The 17,291-nt window shown below is 52.7% G+C and overlaps 1 protein-coding gene across 1 annotated transcript; it reads right to left on the reverse strand.

The window, feature by feature from the left end:
* Positions 1 to 8,905: 8,905 nt before the first annotated feature.
* On the reverse strand, positions 8,906 to 16,991 carry RHCG (Rh family C glycoprotein). Its single transcript, XM_005148751.2, has 10 exons — positions 16,769 to 16,991; positions 13,284 to 13,470; positions 12,691 to 12,841; positions 11,794 to 11,941; positions 11,250 to 11,416; positions 10,463 to 10,600; positions 9,992 to 10,128; positions 9,350 to 9,474; positions 9,115 to 9,188; positions 8,906 to 9,023 (listed from the first exon to the last, which is right to left on the reverse strand). Exons 1-10 carry the CDS (start codon positions 16,977 to 16,979, stop codon positions 8,958 to 8,960), a joined length of 1,404 nt encoding a protein of 467 aa, XP_005148808.2. The 5' UTR covers positions 16,980 to 16,991; the 3' UTR covers positions 8,906 to 8,957.
* Between the last annotated feature and the right edge of the window lie 300 nt (positions 16,992 to 17,291).

Below are 17,291 nucleotides of genomic sequence, written 5' to 3' on the forward strand. Positions count from 1 at the left end.
GGTGATCCTCCAGGATTTTAAAGCATTAAATGCCTGGTTTGGTGGTGGTTTGGTATTGCTGGGGAAAAGCTATGCGGGCAGGCACCATGAGGGTTAGTTAACCAGTGGAAAGTGGAGTCAGGTACAGAGTCCTGATGGGACCAGATTCCCAGAGCACCAGGAGGAAAGTCAGCAAATCCCGCCAAGCTTTCTATTTATGGACCCCCACTCCTCTGCATGGCCCCTTTCTTCCTCCTCTTTGCTTTTCTCTTTTTACTCCATGCCCTGAGTTGCAAGGCACAGGACCCTGTCCTGTCCCCAAGCCTCCTCCATGCCATCATTTGCATTTTCACCAGCCTTGATTAATGCCAGAGCCTGTTTATAGAGTTACAATCTCCAAATTAGGTTGCCGAAGGCATCCCGGGCCAGCCCTGGAAAAATCTCAGTGGCTGAAAGGAGCCATAACTAAGCCTCGAGCAGACGTCTTTATTCAGCTGTAATTGACGTTTAACAGACGTCTGTAACTTCGTCTGGACTTATAAAAAAAAACCCGAAAGAAAGTTCTCCCCTCTCTTTATGTTCCCCCCTTTTATCCAGCAGTCAAAAGTGTACGAGCCCACCACACCGGCCCCACTCGGTCAGTGTGCAGCAGGGGCCGTGACAATAGTGGTGCTGAGACAAAGCCGCAGCCCACGCTGCACACACTGGCGCCTTGTATGTCTATTTACCTCCTAGAGTGGTTTATGCTAATTTATTGGTGAGAGGCGACCACTTCTGCATACTGATGTGCTGCCACTTCTTCCTGAGCGGGGGCCCTCGTCTGCACGGAGGCTGATGGGGGCACCCCCTTCCCCACCGGCAGCACCCCAGAAAAGGATGCTGCAATGTGCCCCACAACCCATCCAGGCTGCTGGGTTGGTGGCATGATGGTTCTGTATTTCGTTCCTCTTTGGACACAGGGTGCTGATACCATCCCCTCTGCACAGGAGATGTTCCAGGCACTGGAACCAAACCAAAGCAAACTAAACCCGTAGTCATAGGATAGAGTGAAGGGCACAGGAAGAAATGCTATAGATAGCTGTGGAGACAGCCAGATTTTCATATAAATATATCCCCGCGGTGTTCTGCTGACATGTGTGAGTATGGAAGGGTGCTCACAAGTCAGGAAGACACTAGAAATCAGGATAAAATTATTTTCTTCTTTCCTGAGTGCTTACATTGTGTACCATTCTTTGCTGCACAATGGTTTATTTCAGCACTGGGACATGAATTCTCAGGTCAGGTTTTACCTGACTAGTCCTTGAAGGTGTATTTTCCTTTCTTGCTCCATAAGATGGGGTGCTGCCCAGGCTCTGTACTCTCCCACAGGTAAGCAGACCATCAGGAGGACAGTCAGGCCTCCCTCTGCAGACCACATCCTTCCCAGAAGAGGGTCTGATAGAGAATTTTCAGTGTAGAGACTTCCCAGAGTTAAAGAGTCAATTGGTTTTAATGGTTCAGGATTCCCCAGAGGAAAATGAAGCCAAAAGGGATGCTGCTGCTTTCACCCACAAAGCACCTTCCAAGTCCAGGCAAAGCCAAAACGTGGAGGCAAAGCCGGGAGAAACAACAGAGGCAAAAGGAATAAAGATCAGGAACAATCTGTTTTGTCACTGGGGATTTACTGTTTGTAGCACATGGAGCTCCTAGAAACTTGATCAGTGCCATGATGATGTGAAGGCCGGTGACAGTCAGACATGGGTCCATGGATTGAGCATTGGGTCATTGTATTGTAGACAATGAAGTGAATGAGTAGGAAGCATTAAGATGAATGTCAGAAGTCCTTCAGCCTCACCAGGAGATGAAGGGTGTGCTGAAGCCCTCCCACTCCCCCACTGCTCCTCTGCACAGTGCAGAGCAAGGCAGAAGACCTGTCTGTGCAGTGGAGGTTGTGCCTCATGGCTGGCAGAGCCACCCAAAAAGAGTGAGGTGCAGAGCAGCAGTAAGGTCCCCAAACTGAAAACCAGGGGAAAAGGGAGACACAGTTGTACAGGTGAGAGATATCTCAGAGGTCATCAGACCTTGCCTGTGCTTTGCTGGCTCAAGCCTAGAGATGCTTGAACATTGCTATCTGTGGCAAGAACAGACTGAGCGAGCACCTGCACTGTAACACCACCGTTCTCCAGAACACCAAATGTGGGTACTTTTATTCCCAAGGGGACTGGAAAAAATCATCATGCCTCCAATGTGACTTAGGACAACCTCAGGGCACGGGGGATCCTGTCCCACTGCCTATGGTGCTGTGGCATCTGCACAGGTACCAAGGGACCCCCCAAAACTGGAGGAGAGCTCAGCTTGCCAGAGAAGCCAGTTTTTTCAGCTGCTTTGTACTGCTAAAGCTACAGAAAGGGGCTGTATCACAGCCATGGATCTGGCACTTTGTGCTTCAAACCTGAAGGCTCAGGGTTTCTTTCCTTTTTGTGCTCAAAGCAGCAGTAACTTTTGCAGCCCCTCTGGCACCTTTTCCTGGGGCTTTTCTCACCAGCTGTGTGCAAGACATGCTGTGGGGAGGGACCAGCCTGTGGTGCTGTGCCAGAGTGCTTCCCTTCCTTGTGGAAAGGGAAACAGCCTCCCCACTGGTGTCTTCCACAGCCCTCCTGCACATCATTGCAATGAGCCCTGGTCACCACCTTCTGTCATGAGATCAAGGGCTTGCAGGGCCCTGAGGTCAAGCAAATCTTCCCAGGCTGAGATAGAGATGAGGGAATGATGAGGGAGGATTCCCTGCATAGGGCTGAGCACAAAGAGCCTGAGCTGCTGAGCACCGGTAATACTCAGGGGTGTCTTTGCTCAGGGGCCATGAATGAGGTTTGGCACCGGCACTGAGAGTCCCTGGAGGGGCACATGCACGGAGAAGAGCCCCTTCCTCCCCCCCAGCACGCTGCCTGCGAGGGAGGGCAGGCAGAGCAGGGCAGGCAGGGCTGTGGGAAGGTGCCAGTCCAGGGCCTGGCAGCCTGCAGCCTTGCTGCACTGCTGCCTTGCAGGAGAGGAGGATGTGAGCACCATGTCTTAGGCGAGGGCACCTCATGCTGGCAGCTCCAGAAATAGCCCGGAAAGCCTTTGTTTTAGTGCTTCCCCTTCTCTCTCGCAGGGCGGTTTGCCCCGGCTTGTGCTGGCAGGGGGAGAGAGTGCTCTGAAGCAGCGAGAGGATGCAGGAACCAAAAAGCTGGATCAAGCCTGGAAATTATCCTCCTGTTTCCTCTGCCACATATCCCCCTGCAAGCCCATGTGCAGAGCCACCCCTGCACGAGGCCAAGTCAGGGTTTCTGCTGGCCATCAGCACTGAGCATCATCCAAAGCCATGTCCCCAAGGTCCCGCTGTGCCCCAGCCCACCAGGACATGGGGGCTGTGGTTGTGTGGGGTGACAACTGCAGCCTGGCTGGGGACACCTCATGCAGTAAACCCCATGCATTTAGGGCTGAGCCCCTGACACCAACACCCCGATCCACCCTCCAACGGCATCTTTCCTTTCCTCCCAGGGTGAGTTGCCTCAGCAGGGGCACCCCCGGGCCTCGCCAGCGAGCTGTTATCTGCCAGCCAAGGGGGGGTGAGAACAGAAACACCCCCTTAAACCCCGAGATGTCTGGTGTGAATCTCCTGATCCTGCTAACCCGAGGGCTCCGCTGGAGCTGGCCGCGTGCAAGCAGCGGCCCCAGGTCTCGCTTAGCAACAGGGCACGGAGCAGCCTGCGGCTGGCGGGGAGAAAAAAGGCTCTTTTCTTGTCCGTGAAAGATTCATCGCTGGGCTGAAAGTGGCCCCTCCCCTCTTTCAAATACTTGTCAGCGGGGAGAATACAGCTTAGATACTGGGCTGATCAGATCATGGCTAATCTGTTATTCCTGGCCACGAAAACTGCCACAAGACTTTCAAACAACTTCACTGGGAGCGTGTGCGGCGGGAGCGAGCTGCAAGGAGATGCCGAGCCGCTGGCAGCCCCACTGCGGCATCGCCAGGGCATCTCCTGCTCATGAGGTGCATGAAGCGGGTCCTCACTCTGTGCTGGCAGGGCTGGTGGCATCCTCTGAGCCATGGGCAGGGATGATGGAGGGGAAGGGGTCAGTGGAATGGAGGAGATAAGCTCACAAAAGTGTCCCCTGTGGTGAGAACCAGGCTCTCCCGGTTGTGTGGATTTTCCTCCCAAACAAGGTGGTTTGCAGGTGTTTGTCACTGAAAGGATGTTTGGCATTTGCAGAGAGTATCAAGCAAAAGGTTTCCAGCTCGGGGAAAGGTGTTTTCCTGGTTATTCCCTCCCTCTGGAATGAGATGTTGCAAGGAAGAAAATAGACCAGACAAATCAACTCATTCTCAGTGGTCTGCAGGAATGTAATGAGGTAGCCCAGATCCTGCTCCTGTACATGGGGGTACATCAAAGAGATGCAGTTAGCAGAAGTAAGAGCACACTCAGAAGTATGTCATGTCCTACATATCCTTCTATGCCCAGTACTGGGGTCAGTGTGGCAGGCAGCCCAGGGAACAGAGGCAATGCACCCGAACTGCCAGGAGCATGTTTCTCCCCACAAAACCAGGGTAAATGGAGCTACTTTAACCATCACCACTGCACAGAGGTCAGATCTGACCCCAGGCCTGGCACATGCTGCTCTGCCTCTCCCCAGATGCTCTGCATGCCTATGCATCTTGTCCGTTCATCTCTAGCTCTTTTGCTGTCACTGCCTTGCCCTGCGGCAGCCGTAGCTCTACCTCTTCTGGGCTCAGCACTAACTATGGTTATTATGTAGGATGTGCTGTGGTGATGGACCTTTGTTGGGACAGTTCTGTCTGAAATGGAAAGGAAAACTACCCTGAAGTGGTCCAAGCTGATGGGAGCCTGTGGGAGGGGGAGGATGGATGTCCAGGAGACTGGGGACTGGCCCGCACCCTGTCAGGCTCCTCTTAGTCAGGAATAATTAATTACCTTCTTGAGGATCTCAGCTTCAGCCCTTCCCTGCTCATGCCCCAGCCCAGGAGAGGAGGGAGGAGGAGACGGCAGCGAAGAGGGTAGAGAATTAATTGGACATTGTGTTGGGAATCGCCTCCTGGTCGCTGTCAATCTTGGGAGTGAACAGCCTCTTGTCTCACTCAATAGGAACTTTATATGCTCCTTTAATCCTTCAGTCCGTATTGTCAGAGCTTCCCCCCTCCTCCTGTCTCTCCTTCCCACCGCAGGACTTTTGATGACCCCAGCTGTCTGAGGCAATACAAAGAAGCCCCTTAACTAACACCCTGTGATCTATACAGGCAATAAAGAGGCTCCCCTTGACAAGGATTTGCAGGCAGAATATATGCAAATGTTGGGAGGTGCACGGGTGGGGAGGTGTGCCCAAAAAGCCACCGTGCAGTGGGGCATGGCTCCCAGCCCTGTGGATGCCATGACCCAAGTGGGGATGTGGTGCAGGTGAGGAGTGGCCAGTTAAAACCTGGGCTGGACAGGGTTGGGTGGGAGCTGTACACCCTGCCGTGGGCTAAAGCAAACAGGAGTGCCACGTTCATCTGGGCTGCGAGGCCAAGGCATCCACGGGCACGTAAATGGGGGGCTCCCAGCCCGTGCCCCCCCTTGTGCTTTGCTCCTTGACGGCCACCTCCCGAAGTTAGGAGGCCATGCTCCTTCCCACATTAGCACATGAATGGGGTTAGGGGTGGGGGGGAGGTGGGAAGGGGGGCAAGCCCCCACTGTCCACTCAAGCAAACAATTTGGCTAGCAAATTGACATAATTACAAGGGACAGAGAGAAAAGAAAGGCGAGCCCCCTCCCCTGCGCTCCAGAGGGCCCGACCCCTGCCGAGTTACTTAGACCCTTTGTGCGACTCAATGCTAGGTACTGATGAGGGGACGTATGCCCTTTTCAAGGGCTCTAAGCGACCGGCTGCCCTAATCTGATTACAATTTACAGCACTCCTTCAAGAAGGGGCTGGAGCGGTGCTCACACAGGCGTGGACACGCCGGGTCCGACATGCACACGCTTGCACCAGCCCAAAGGTAGATGGATGTGCACAGCAGAGGCGGATGGACACAGTGGCACCATGCCACGAGGTATGTGCACACTGACACCAGGAACGACACAGACAACGTGGTTTTCAGTGTCAGTGTCACACGGTCAAGAAGGCTGAAGGCACATCTGTAGGAACACAGGGTTCTGTACATATGGACACACTGCTAGCAGGTGATCCACCGTGGCCAGTACATGGGGCATGCAACATGCTCATTTCAGCCCAAATCTGAGGCTTGGATCATGTACCTGCAACCATGTGCACCAACACACACATGGAAGCATGTGCACCCCCTTCTCCTTGGCAGAGGCACAGGGTCCCCACGAGGAGTGGGGAACAACAGAGGTAAGCTTTCCCCAGATCCTTTGCAGCAGCTCCCAGGAGCAGGAATACAAGCAAAGCCACCACCTGCCTATTAAAAGTGGGATTAAAGATGCTGTTCCCCCCGCTTCTCGCTCTCTACCATCATCCCCTTGGGGAAACCACCACCTTTACATGAGATTTTCCTCTTTATTTTCTAACTTCTTTTCTGCTCCGTGCCCATAGATCCCAGGGGATTAGCAGCCAGGCTGGGCCTTCCAGCCTCCTTGAAGGCAGGTTGTTTCAGCCACCCCCCCCATGGGAACCTGCCCCAGGACAACTTTGGTCAATGCCTCCGGTGCTTCCCAGCCAATTTGTACCACCTAATCCCCGCGGGTATCGACAGCCCCTTTCTCACACATCCTCCTGCCTGCTGGAGCAGCCCAATCCTCTACTCCCCATGCTCCCCCGTTGAGAAACCCTCCGTCCACCGCTGGGGCCGCGACCGCACTTCAAACGCGCCAGCCCGACCTCGGCATTGTTTGCCAGGGAATTAAAAGTGCAAGGCCAGCCCCAGCGAGTGATTTAGGTACTGAGACCAGACTGAGCCCTGCGAGAGCACGGGCAATAAAACGCTTCGCTGCCCAGCAGCCTGGGCAATTTAAGGGTCTTCCCACGAGGAGGAGGCAGAGCCCAGAGGGACGGGGAGTGAGATCGGGGCTCCAGCACGTGCACATGGGGCAGGAGCATCTCCTGGTGCTCACAGACCTGCCCCACCAGAGATATGGGCTGGCCACCTCGCTAAAGCAATGAAGGTCACTTAGTCATTGCCATTACTGATCCTCAAGGTCCTGTGTAAGTTTCTGAGTGGAAAGACTAGAGACCGTAGGGGACAGATGCACAGCTGGATGCTGGCTCATCTGGAGCATGGCCAGAGCTTAAATGGTATGGGATAGAGAGATGCTGGTCCAGTGACACAGTAGGGAATGCTTGCCTGAAAGGGCTGCTTTGCTTTCAAGGTTTTGCAGACTTGGGGAAAAGAGTTCAGGACTCTGGTTTGAAATGAGATCAACTACAGTGCTCGTCAGTAAACATCCCTGTGGTGGTTTGTGATGGGGTCTCTGGATGAAGCTTTGAGCAGAAAGAGGGCTGTTAAATCTTCCTAAGTGCAAAGAGGCCGGGAGGAGATCTCCTTCCTTCAACAGACCCCAGCACATGGAATCAGGGATCATCCTTCATTTTCCCACCACTGCCCTGGCAAAAGGATGCAGCTCAACACACAGTCAGCCTCTGCAGGGACTGTGCTTGGGGAACCATTTCTAACACCTTTCAGACCTTCCTCTGCCACCATAAAAGCATATACAATATACCAGCAGCTCCTGATGGCCCCAGCTACAGTATTTCCAAATTCCTCTTAAGCCAATAAGCCCTTTCCCTGCATCCCATAGTGCTGCCGGCCTTGGGACTGTTCCTATAGCGGATTTTAGGCTTTATTATGTTATTACGTTATTTTGTTACCCTTCTTTGTTCAACAGGGAGGTTATTTCAGGCCAAACAGAGGCAAGGCGGGCTCGGAAGAGCGCATCTCCTGCGCCTGCCTGTCCCCATTGCCGCGCCATGGCGGAGGAACAGAGTGTTTCATGCCTCCTCCTCTGTCACAATGTTTTTCAGCTCCACCAAGCAAAGTGTCCAATTAGAGCAGAGCCTCTTGCTTCCATCTTTGCCGACATTTAATTAACATGCTGCTGCTGGCAGCCGCTGACAAATTCCAGAAACATGTTGTAAAGGGTTTTTGTCTTTACCCAGCATGGAAAATGAGGGTGTCATATCCCAAGGGGATGTGAATAGCTACTTTTGACTCCCCCCCTCAGGTGTGAGAATTACAGCTAGACGCAGTGAAGAGACCTATCAGCCCTCCTACCTCCTTTTTATTCCTCCCCTTTTCCTTTCCTGCTCCTCACATCGTAGCACCTTGGAAAACACACAGCATTTAGGCCTGATTTCATCCCTGTTTCCTCCAACTCTGGTTGAATCCTGATGGTCCAATGAAGAACCCAGGGCTGTGCTCTGCCTTTGTGCTCTTCCCATGAGGATAGCACCGGTGAGCAGAAGGAATGCTCTGATGAAGCAATGGTTGAAACCAAAGCAGAGGACAGGGTGGTGCCAGCCCACACTGTGTGCACAAATGGGGCTGATGGAGGCCTCAGTAGAGCAGGTCAAGAGAAGGTGATGGTGGAGGCATGTAAAGCGTAACCAGACCCAAAGCTGGCCCTCACCCAGGCCTGTGCTTCCCACACGGGCTCAGCTGTGGCCGTGGCAGGTCTGGCTGCTGCCATTTCTATTAACACAAGCCAAGTGTCCGCTTTGCCTGTGCTGTCCTCACAGTGCCATTGCCTGTGCCTCCACACCGAAGTGTCCCAACACCTCCCCTTGACCATGAGCAGCCCAGATGCCGTCGGCACTCGGGTTACATCGCACCCTGCACCACTACCAACACTTGGAAAGAAGCACACGCGTCCATTTTATTCACAAAGCTCGTTACAAAAGCAGAGAGAAGGGCAGAGCCGGGCATGTTGTCCTCGAGGGAAGAACATGAACCATGGCCCGCCAGAGCAGGCCCCGGGTCCCTGTCGCTGTGGGGCAGCGGCCGTGCCTCATGGCGAGGCGGGTTTGTCGGGGTTGTGCATGTGGTACACATCGCTCTCCTCGTCCTCCGGCACCTGCGGCGCGGCACAGACCCCTCAGCGCCGCGGGGCCACAGCGCCATCTTGTGCCCCACAGCGCCCGCCGGGGCAGCAGACCCCGCCTCACCTCCCAGTAAATGTCGTCCTCGAAGCAGTTCTCGTCCGAGGCATCGCCCCAGATGGGCAGCTTCAGGATGGCCCCTGCAAGCACGCTGGGGTTGAGGGGTGCGGTGGCTGCAGCCCACCCTTCCCGGCAGCACAGGGGCAAACGCAGCAGCACCGAGCCCCATTCGAGCCGTTTGCCATGGTTTCCCTGGCTCCTCCACGCGGGTGTCCCCTCCCCGGGCTCCCCTCCTGCTTACCCACAAGGGCACCCCCGGCAAAGGCCATCAGCAGAGACACCACGATGCCGGCCGCCTGGAACCCGCCTTGGACACCGGGTGTGCGTGCCTGGTAGGGGCCGGTGAAGTCAAAGGCCTTGATGAACCTGCGAAAGGGTGAGAATTCCTCCTGGCAGGAGAGCTTTCCGGGCTCTGGCCCTGCCCCATCAGGGACTGCTCCCTAAGCCCCATCCCTCTTCTGCAATGGAGCAGGACAGTGTCACAGCGGCACAAAGCACTGCTCCCTTCCTCCTCCTCTGCCCCTGGCAAAGTCTTACCCAGGAGGAGCCCAAATACAAACATTTCCTTTGTGTTTCAGACCTTCAGCTTCACCTGACCCCACAGAACAGTGCAGGGATGGAGGGAGGAGGCTTCCCCACCCACCATGCTCCAGATAACACAAGCAATAGGGTTGTGGCTCCTTTTTAAGGCCACCACAAGCCAGCTGTCAGAGGTGAGTCTTTTACACTTCAGTAAGCCTGATGCGGTTAGCGCACCCCATGTTTTTGAGGGGGAAAGGGACAGATATGGGCAATTAACAGGGGCTGTCAACTGCTCCTTGATCCCAGACCTAGGAGCCCCTGGTAACATCTGTTCTCAGGGAAGGTTTTCAGGCTGCCTTACCCTTCCTTTCCATACACATCCTCTGTGGCTGCGGCTGCAGTGATGGCCCCCACAATGCCTCCAATAAGGCCTGGCATGGCGTGGAGGTTGTGGATGCCACACGTGTCCTGGATGTGCAACCTGGACTCCAAAAAGGGCTGAGGGGAAGAGAGGTACAGAGAGATGAAGGACATGAGCACAGCCCTGGAAAGGATTAGTTCATTCCATGGAGGACTGGGATAAGCAGAGAAGGAAGAGTGGTACCTTGTCCCATTAAAGAGCTAGGGGCTTGTAGACATAGATGTGAGCCAAGCTCAAGATAAAATAACAACATATCCTCCAAACACTCTCCTTTGAGGAGACTGCACTTTTGGGCAGTAAATGAAGCCAGAAGTGCATCTACATAAGAGATGGTGGAAAGCAGTAACCCTCAGAGGGAAGTGAATCCATTTCTGGGGTGCACAGCAGGCAGACCCCTGAAGCAGCACTCACCGTGAGGTAGACATACCCCACCGTGGACACAATCCCAGAGATGAACCCAACAATGAGGGCACCGTATGGGGTCAGCATCATCTCCGCACTGGTGCCCACGGCCACGCCGCCCGCCAGTGTTGCATTCTGGATGTGGACCTGCAGAAGGAACCACTCTGTTTTGGCATCTCGGGGAGACTGCAATTGCTCAGGGATGGTGCAAATGGCAAAGTGGAGGAATCAGCACTGAAAACATCCCCAGAGGAAACTTCAGGGCCTGTTTTCCTGCTCACTGGTGAAAAACAAGAGGAGAAGAGGCAGCCTCTGTCTGCAGCACAGGCGCACAGACTCCCACTCCCTGTACCACACACGTTCTTTGCATCCACAAATCCGGGTAGGGAGTTGTGATCAGATGGAAATTGTCTCACCCATGTGTCACGCAAGCTCTGCTGTCACAGAGACATGTCACCCACACACATAACACGTACAAGTCAGCCCCCCGATTGCTCACGAGCTGCTGCGCAGGCCCTGCTCAGCTTGCTGGAGAGGGCTGCTAAACATGGCTCTGCAATGTGCCCATCAGTAGCATGTCCAATTCCTGCTGCGACTTAGGTCCACCACATGCAAGTATCACCCTTCACCTCAAGCACTGCAGGACTCACTTCCCACTTGCTTATTCAGTATAGCCTGAATGCTTGTTTCACCATCACACCCTAAAACCCAGCATCTGTTCAGCAAAGGACAAGTGCCAGTAGTTTCCTGGACCCTTGATCAACTTCATTAGAAGTCCCCTGACTTCCCAGCTTACCATGTCAAGCTTGCCTTTCTTCTGCAGCATGCTGGAGAAGGCCATTGTGGTGAGGACACAAGCAGCCAGTGAGCAGTACGTGTTAATGGCAGCCCGGTGCTGGGCGTCCCCATGCTCAGATACTGCTGAGTTAAAACTGGGCCAGTACATCCATAGATACAGGGTTCCTGGTGGAATGGGGAGGTAGGGACAAAGAAGGGTAAAGAGAGAATATGGGAATTAAAAAAACCTCTAAAGAAGATCTTTCTGCCACATGGGAAGTTTAATCTTGTAGTCCTGCTGCCCCAGAGCTGCATCCCTCATGATGGGACCATCCGGCAGAGAGGAGCAACCAAAATACATCCTTGTCTTCCCAGGTACCATCTCAGCCCAGCCGCTGATGAAGGCAGCTGAGTAGCTTCAAGAGGTAGAAGACTGCAATACAGAGCTTTCCAGCCCCAGATCCTGGTTTCAGTTTGGTTTTCCCAGAGACACCTGAGGGACCACTCCTCTGCAGCCAAATGGTCCACATGTGCCGGCACCCCTGAGGCAGGGGCTGACTCACCGATCATAGCGAAGAGGTCAGAGTGGTACACAGAGCCCTGCTTGTCCTTACTCTGCTCCAGGTTGGGTCTGTACAGGATGCGTGTCACTGTGAGACCGAAGTAAGCTCCGAAGGTGTGAATGGTCATGGAGCCACCTGCGTCCTTAACCTGCAGCCATGGGAGAACAGAGGTTTGCTTCTGCAGTCACTGCTCATTCTGGAGCTGAGATCTGTTTTGCATCATGCCCAGATTGTCCTCCCACTCTTCCTTCCAGCCTGCACTTAGTTATGGGGAGAGTTGCACAGAAACGCTCTGATTCTGCTATCTATCCTGCTTTCTTGGTCCTGTGCATGACCATGACATTCCTTTTAGCTTTATCTTGGAAGGCATCAGGGCAGAAGGGAGTTTCTGACGTGTCCCAGTGGCAAATGGGTTGCAGCAATAGCCAGATTGGCTTCTAGGTGCACTCAGTTCTTCTGGCAACTTGTTCGCTTCTCAGCCGTCTAAGCCCTCTCTCAGAGGGCAGGAACCCTGCCTCTGTCAGCAGACATCTCATCCTCTTTGTCACTTAATTTTCTTCTACAACACCCATATTCCAGCAGGGCAAACCGATGAGAGGGAAATCTCAGGCACAAAGAGAGTGACTGGTCCTTTGTATTAAGACTCATCGTCTGCTGCTGCAACAGAGGGACCCAGTGCCCTTGAATTACCAGGCTTGTGTGTAAAGCCCTAGCACATCTCCCATCTCAGGGAGGGATGACCCCTTCCTTCATGATCTGTCTACTTTTTCTGCCTGAATGCTTGCATTTCAAATGCTTATGAGGGAGTGGCTTGGTGGAGCCATGGCAAAGGGAGACCATTTGGTGAGATAAAGAGACTAAGGAGCAGAACCAACCTGGTTCTGCCTAAAGCCTTACATGGAGCAGGTTGAGGAGGATGTACTCATTCACTGCGAAGAGCGTGACTTGAAACAGAGTCATGATAAGGAGCTGTATGGGGCTGGTTTTGCCCAGGATGGCCCCAAAGGCAATGCACACAGAGCCCACACAGAAATCAGCATTGATCAGGCTGGAAAAGGGGAAGGCAAATGGTGGTTTAATAAGGAAATACTCTTGTGTAACTCACCCTCACCTACCCCAGCTCTAGAGATCCATCATTTAGGAAACAGCCCTGGATTTCCCATTGACCTTCCTCCCACCTTTACATACTGTCCAGAGAAGGTGCATTCCCATATTATTTCAGTAACATGGATCATATGCTTTCCCAGCACTGGTGTCCATAGTGCCCAGTTTGGGATTAAGGGGTGATACTTGTCTCAGATTTCCCTTTGAGCACCTAAATGGCAGGTACATTTGGGCTAAAAGGTGGGAAGCAAGTGGAGGTATGTGGAGGGAAGACAACATTTATAGAGACTTGACTGCACATCATAGAGGGACAGATCCTGACAGCTGCTTGCCTCCCATCTCAACTTTTCCACTGGCCAGCACCCCAGAGCCCCTTTCCTCCTTACTTCTCCACTCCAATGAGGATCTTCCCATTCTCAAAAGAGTGGAACCAGCCTTGCATCAGGAGAGCCCACTGGATCCCAAAGGCAGCAAGGAGGAAGTTGAAGCCCACAGCTCCGAATCCATAACGCTTGAGGAACATCATGAGGAAGCCAAAGCCCACAAAGATCATCACATGGACATCCTGGAAAGCTGTACAGAGTGAAGAGGCCGTCAGCTCTGAGAGAACAGCAGGGCTGTGAGTGCCATTTGAAGTGGTGAAAGGAAACTACCTGCATCACTGGCAATAGGGGGGAAATTCAAGAGAAAATGTGTGTTTGTTCCAAGTCCCCACATTTCTAAGCCTGAGAATGGCTCAGGTTTCGTAAACTGGCTTCTGGTTGAAAGGCTTTGTCTTGAAAGTATGCATGCAAGAGAAGATCAGAGACTAATGGAGTGTACAGAGGAAAGCATTTTCAACTCAGCTTGGTTTTTCCCCTTTACATAAACCTCAGAAAATGCATGTAAAATGAGCAATGTTGTTTTATTAAAAACACATGGATGGTCATTTTGGGTAGGCCCATCTCATGCAGGGTCTGGGGGAATGGCTCAGAGCAAGAAGAGTCCAAGAACAAGGGAACTTCACAAACACATTTTTCAATGTCGCTGAAATCAGTGGTAAAATACCCTTGAGACCAGGATCCTTGTGAGATTTGGAATGCTTAAACCAGAGAGACCCAGTTCTTCCCATAAATGCCCTGACCTACTAACTCGAGCCCCTCAGATGCCCTTCCCTGGGGGAAACCAAACCTGTGTGAGCCTCCTCAAAGACCTTCTCGGTGCAATAAACCTGCTGTATGAACCTGCTGTACTTTTAATGCTGCATGTTTCTACCAGATAAGCATCGCTTTGCAATTAAGTGAGCTGAAACTCTGCAGAGGTACAACTGAACCATGCAAGCCCTCACACTGGAGGCCTATGAAAAGAGCAGAAGACTCAAAGCTGGCATCTCCTGCTGGGAGACTCCCACCTGCACACCCTCACTTTACAACAGGTAAACACAGAGTTAACAGAGCTACACCAGCTCTGTGTTACACAGCACACAAACCATTATAGCCATTAAAACCAGTAATGTTTGTGCACCTCAAAGAAGGCATAAGCTCAGGACAAAGGCTGAGAACCTGCTATATCCCAAGCTTGCACTGAAATCCAGCAGCCCCAGACCCACTCCTGCAGGGACAATGGTGTTGTACCTGCTGCTTCCACTAAGGGCTGGGTGAGGATTTGGGTGAGGTGTTGCTCTACAGAAGCCATAGCTTTTGTCCTTTGGTGCTTTACAAGATCTTGCAGCTTGTTTAAGGACAAGCATTTGGACAGGCTCCAGCAATGCAGTGTCACATTGCAGGGACAGGTTAATCTGCTCTTTAGAAATGCTCCCCATGCCCATGAAATCTCTCATAAAAAAGGGAAGGAGACAAGACCTGGAGCTGGCACTGTTCAGAACAGGTCATTTCAAACACACTTCCCTGAATGGCCAAAGAACTAGTTCTCCTAACTTTGGTTTCACCATACAATCCTGCAGACTCTCCCTCTGCAGCTGTATTTATTCTTCCCACCTCTCTCCTCCAGTGCAATCAACACAATACAGAACCAGAATTATCTGCTGCCTTTTGCATTATATATTCCCACTTTCATCCTTAGAAGCAGAAATACACAGATCAGAGTCAAAGTTAGGGATTGTGTGCCCTCTGAAAACACAGACGATGCCCACTGTGTGTTAGACCCTATACAAACCCAGGAGGAAGATCACGTCTTTCTTCAGGCTGCACCCAGTCTGAAACCTTTTTCTAACCCTTGCAATTGTTTTCCCTGAAGAAGAACGTTGGTATCACTCAGAGACAATGAGTCTTCAGGTGCTGCCATGCCCTAAAGGTTTTGTGACCCTGCTTGTGTGGGAGGATGATTGGCATCACTGCTAAGAGGAAGTGTTTGGGCTTTGGGAATGCTACCTGTACCAAAGAATCTGGTTTCTTTTCCCTAGAGAGCAGATGAGTCACCCATTAGGGAATATCAATGTGCGATTCAAAATGAGAAGGAATTGTCACACTGACAGGACCTGGCAACGGGCACCACAGTCGTGCATAGGCTCCCCTCTGCCTGCCTTCCCCATCATCTCTGGACTTGGAGGACCTGTCAGTTCATCACTCCTATCCCACTGCCACTTGGGACAGGTCCTATGAAGAGCAGAGGTTGCGAGCATGTTACTATAACTGGTCCTTGGGTGTTCCACCATTACACCATTACCAGTGCTGGATGAACACGGAGATCAAAATGCCAAGGCTTGGACACCTTGCCATGTTTGTCTGTCTTTGCAGAGAGAGAATATTTGTAATTAGGTAATAGACAAATACCATTTGTGCTTTTGGGCATGTGAACCCTTCTTCAGGTCTGCAACAGAAATATAAGGCAAAGCTAAACCGAGCTAAGCAGTTGTTCTTGGGTCCATTTAATTGTGTGAATCCATGCAGCCATTTGAAGGGGAATATTTGGCACCGCAAAGCAGGGGTGGGATATGAGGGCAGAAAAGAGATGTGATGTCCTTAGCTCCTACAAGCTCTTTCTTGGATCCTTGATGAGGACATCCCAGCACTCAGTGACAAAAGCATACCTCAGCCACTGATGTTGCTTCTTGCCAACCCGCCTGAGGTTAGTCCTAAGGGCACCCACGGCCAAACACTAACCCGGAGGCCAGCTAAGCAGAGGTTCTCCATAAGCAAATCCTGTTCTGAAGTTGCTAATCCTCAGCAGCTACAGGTTGCTATAGCTCCTTTGATTTAGCAGGTGTTTTTAATGGAAATGTTCTAAATAGACGCATGACTCAGGCCTGTTGCTTCCTTGGAAACAATTGCCTACAGAAACAGCCTGTTCTGAATGGCTCCAAGCAATGACCAGCCCTGAAGATCAAAGCTGGCCAAAGGCACTGCATGACCAGGAGAGCTTTAGCCACCTGAATAATCCATGGGGCAATATGATGCCGTGACCCAAGAGCCCTGGGAGCCTGGCAGGTTAGGAAGAGTCTGGCATGGAAATGCCAGTAGCTAAAGGGTAATTTACGAGTGAGGGGGAGGATGTAGGAAAGGGAGGAAGATGTCACAGGATCTCAACAGCCGTTCCTCCGTATGCACAGAAAAGCTCACTCTGATCCAGAGCTGAGGGAGGGGGCAGCAAGCCGAAACTTGCTGGGTGCTGGGAACACGTCAGCCCTATTCCTGGAAAAAGGACGTCATGGAACCCTGCTGACACAGCCCCAAGGGGGGCCACAAGGCTCTTCTCTTACTCTTTTGTGTATCCCAAACCAGCCTCAAGACAGGAGCCTGACTTTCCAACAATTAATGGAGACATCGCTTCTGGCAAGCTCTACCATGGGATGGGATGGGATGGGATGGGATGGGATGGCATGGGATGGGATGGGGACCAGCCAGCGCCAGGACTAGGCTTCCCAAATACTCACATGGGTATCGGAAGTAGAAATCATTCTCTATGTCACTGGTTATGTTCTTCTTCTGCTTCTCTTCCTCCCAGTGTGCATCAGCTTCGGGGCCGAAGCGCACAAAGACCCCGAAGAGGACGATCATGGCCACCTCGCAGAGGAGGCACACGAGCGGGAGCCGCCAGCGCATGTATGTGTTCTTCGCCATGCCCTGGTGCCTCGGCCTCTCCATCCGCAGGGATCCTCGGGGGCTCTAGTCCCCTGTGCCCGGCCAAGGCCGGCGGCATATATAGGAGAGGGTGAGGTGGGGCCCAGGGAGGTGCCTGTGGCAGGATCACGTTTCAGAGCCCGGGAGCTTCAGCTCCTGTCGCTCTCCTTCCTCCGCGGGAGGAGGGCCGTGTTCCCAACCTTTCCTCCGCGCTGCTCGGAGCACCTCTGAGCCCTGTCCCCTCGGGGACCGGGAGATGTGGAGGGCAGCAGAGTGTGGAGTGGAGTCCGGGCGTCCTGCCCCCTGCTCTGCCTGGCCACACACCTCTTCCCTGCC

This window comes from Melopsittacus undulatus, chromosome 9, assembly GCF_012275295.1.
Source record: "Melopsittacus undulatus isolate bMelUnd1 chromosome 9, bMelUnd1.mat.Z, whole genome shotgun sequence".
NCBI lineage: Eukaryota > Metazoa > Chordata > Aves > Psittaciformes > Psittaculidae > Melopsittacus > Melopsittacus undulatus.

Excerpts from the sequence above, each read along its gene's own strand:
- RHCG (XM_005148751.2), bottom strand. The coding sequence starts at position 16,979 with ATGGAGAGGCCGAGGCACCAGGGCATGGCGAAGAACACATACATGCGC. Across the intron at positions 13,471-16,768 it reads TTTCTACTTCCGATACCCAT|CTTTCCAGGATGTCCATGTG; the intron begins GTGAGTATTTGG and ends CACTCTGTACAG. Across the intron at positions 10,601-11,249 it reads AGAAAGGCAAGCTTGACATG|GTCCACATCCAGAATGCAAC; the intron begins GTAAGCTGGGAA and ends TTCCTTCTGCAG.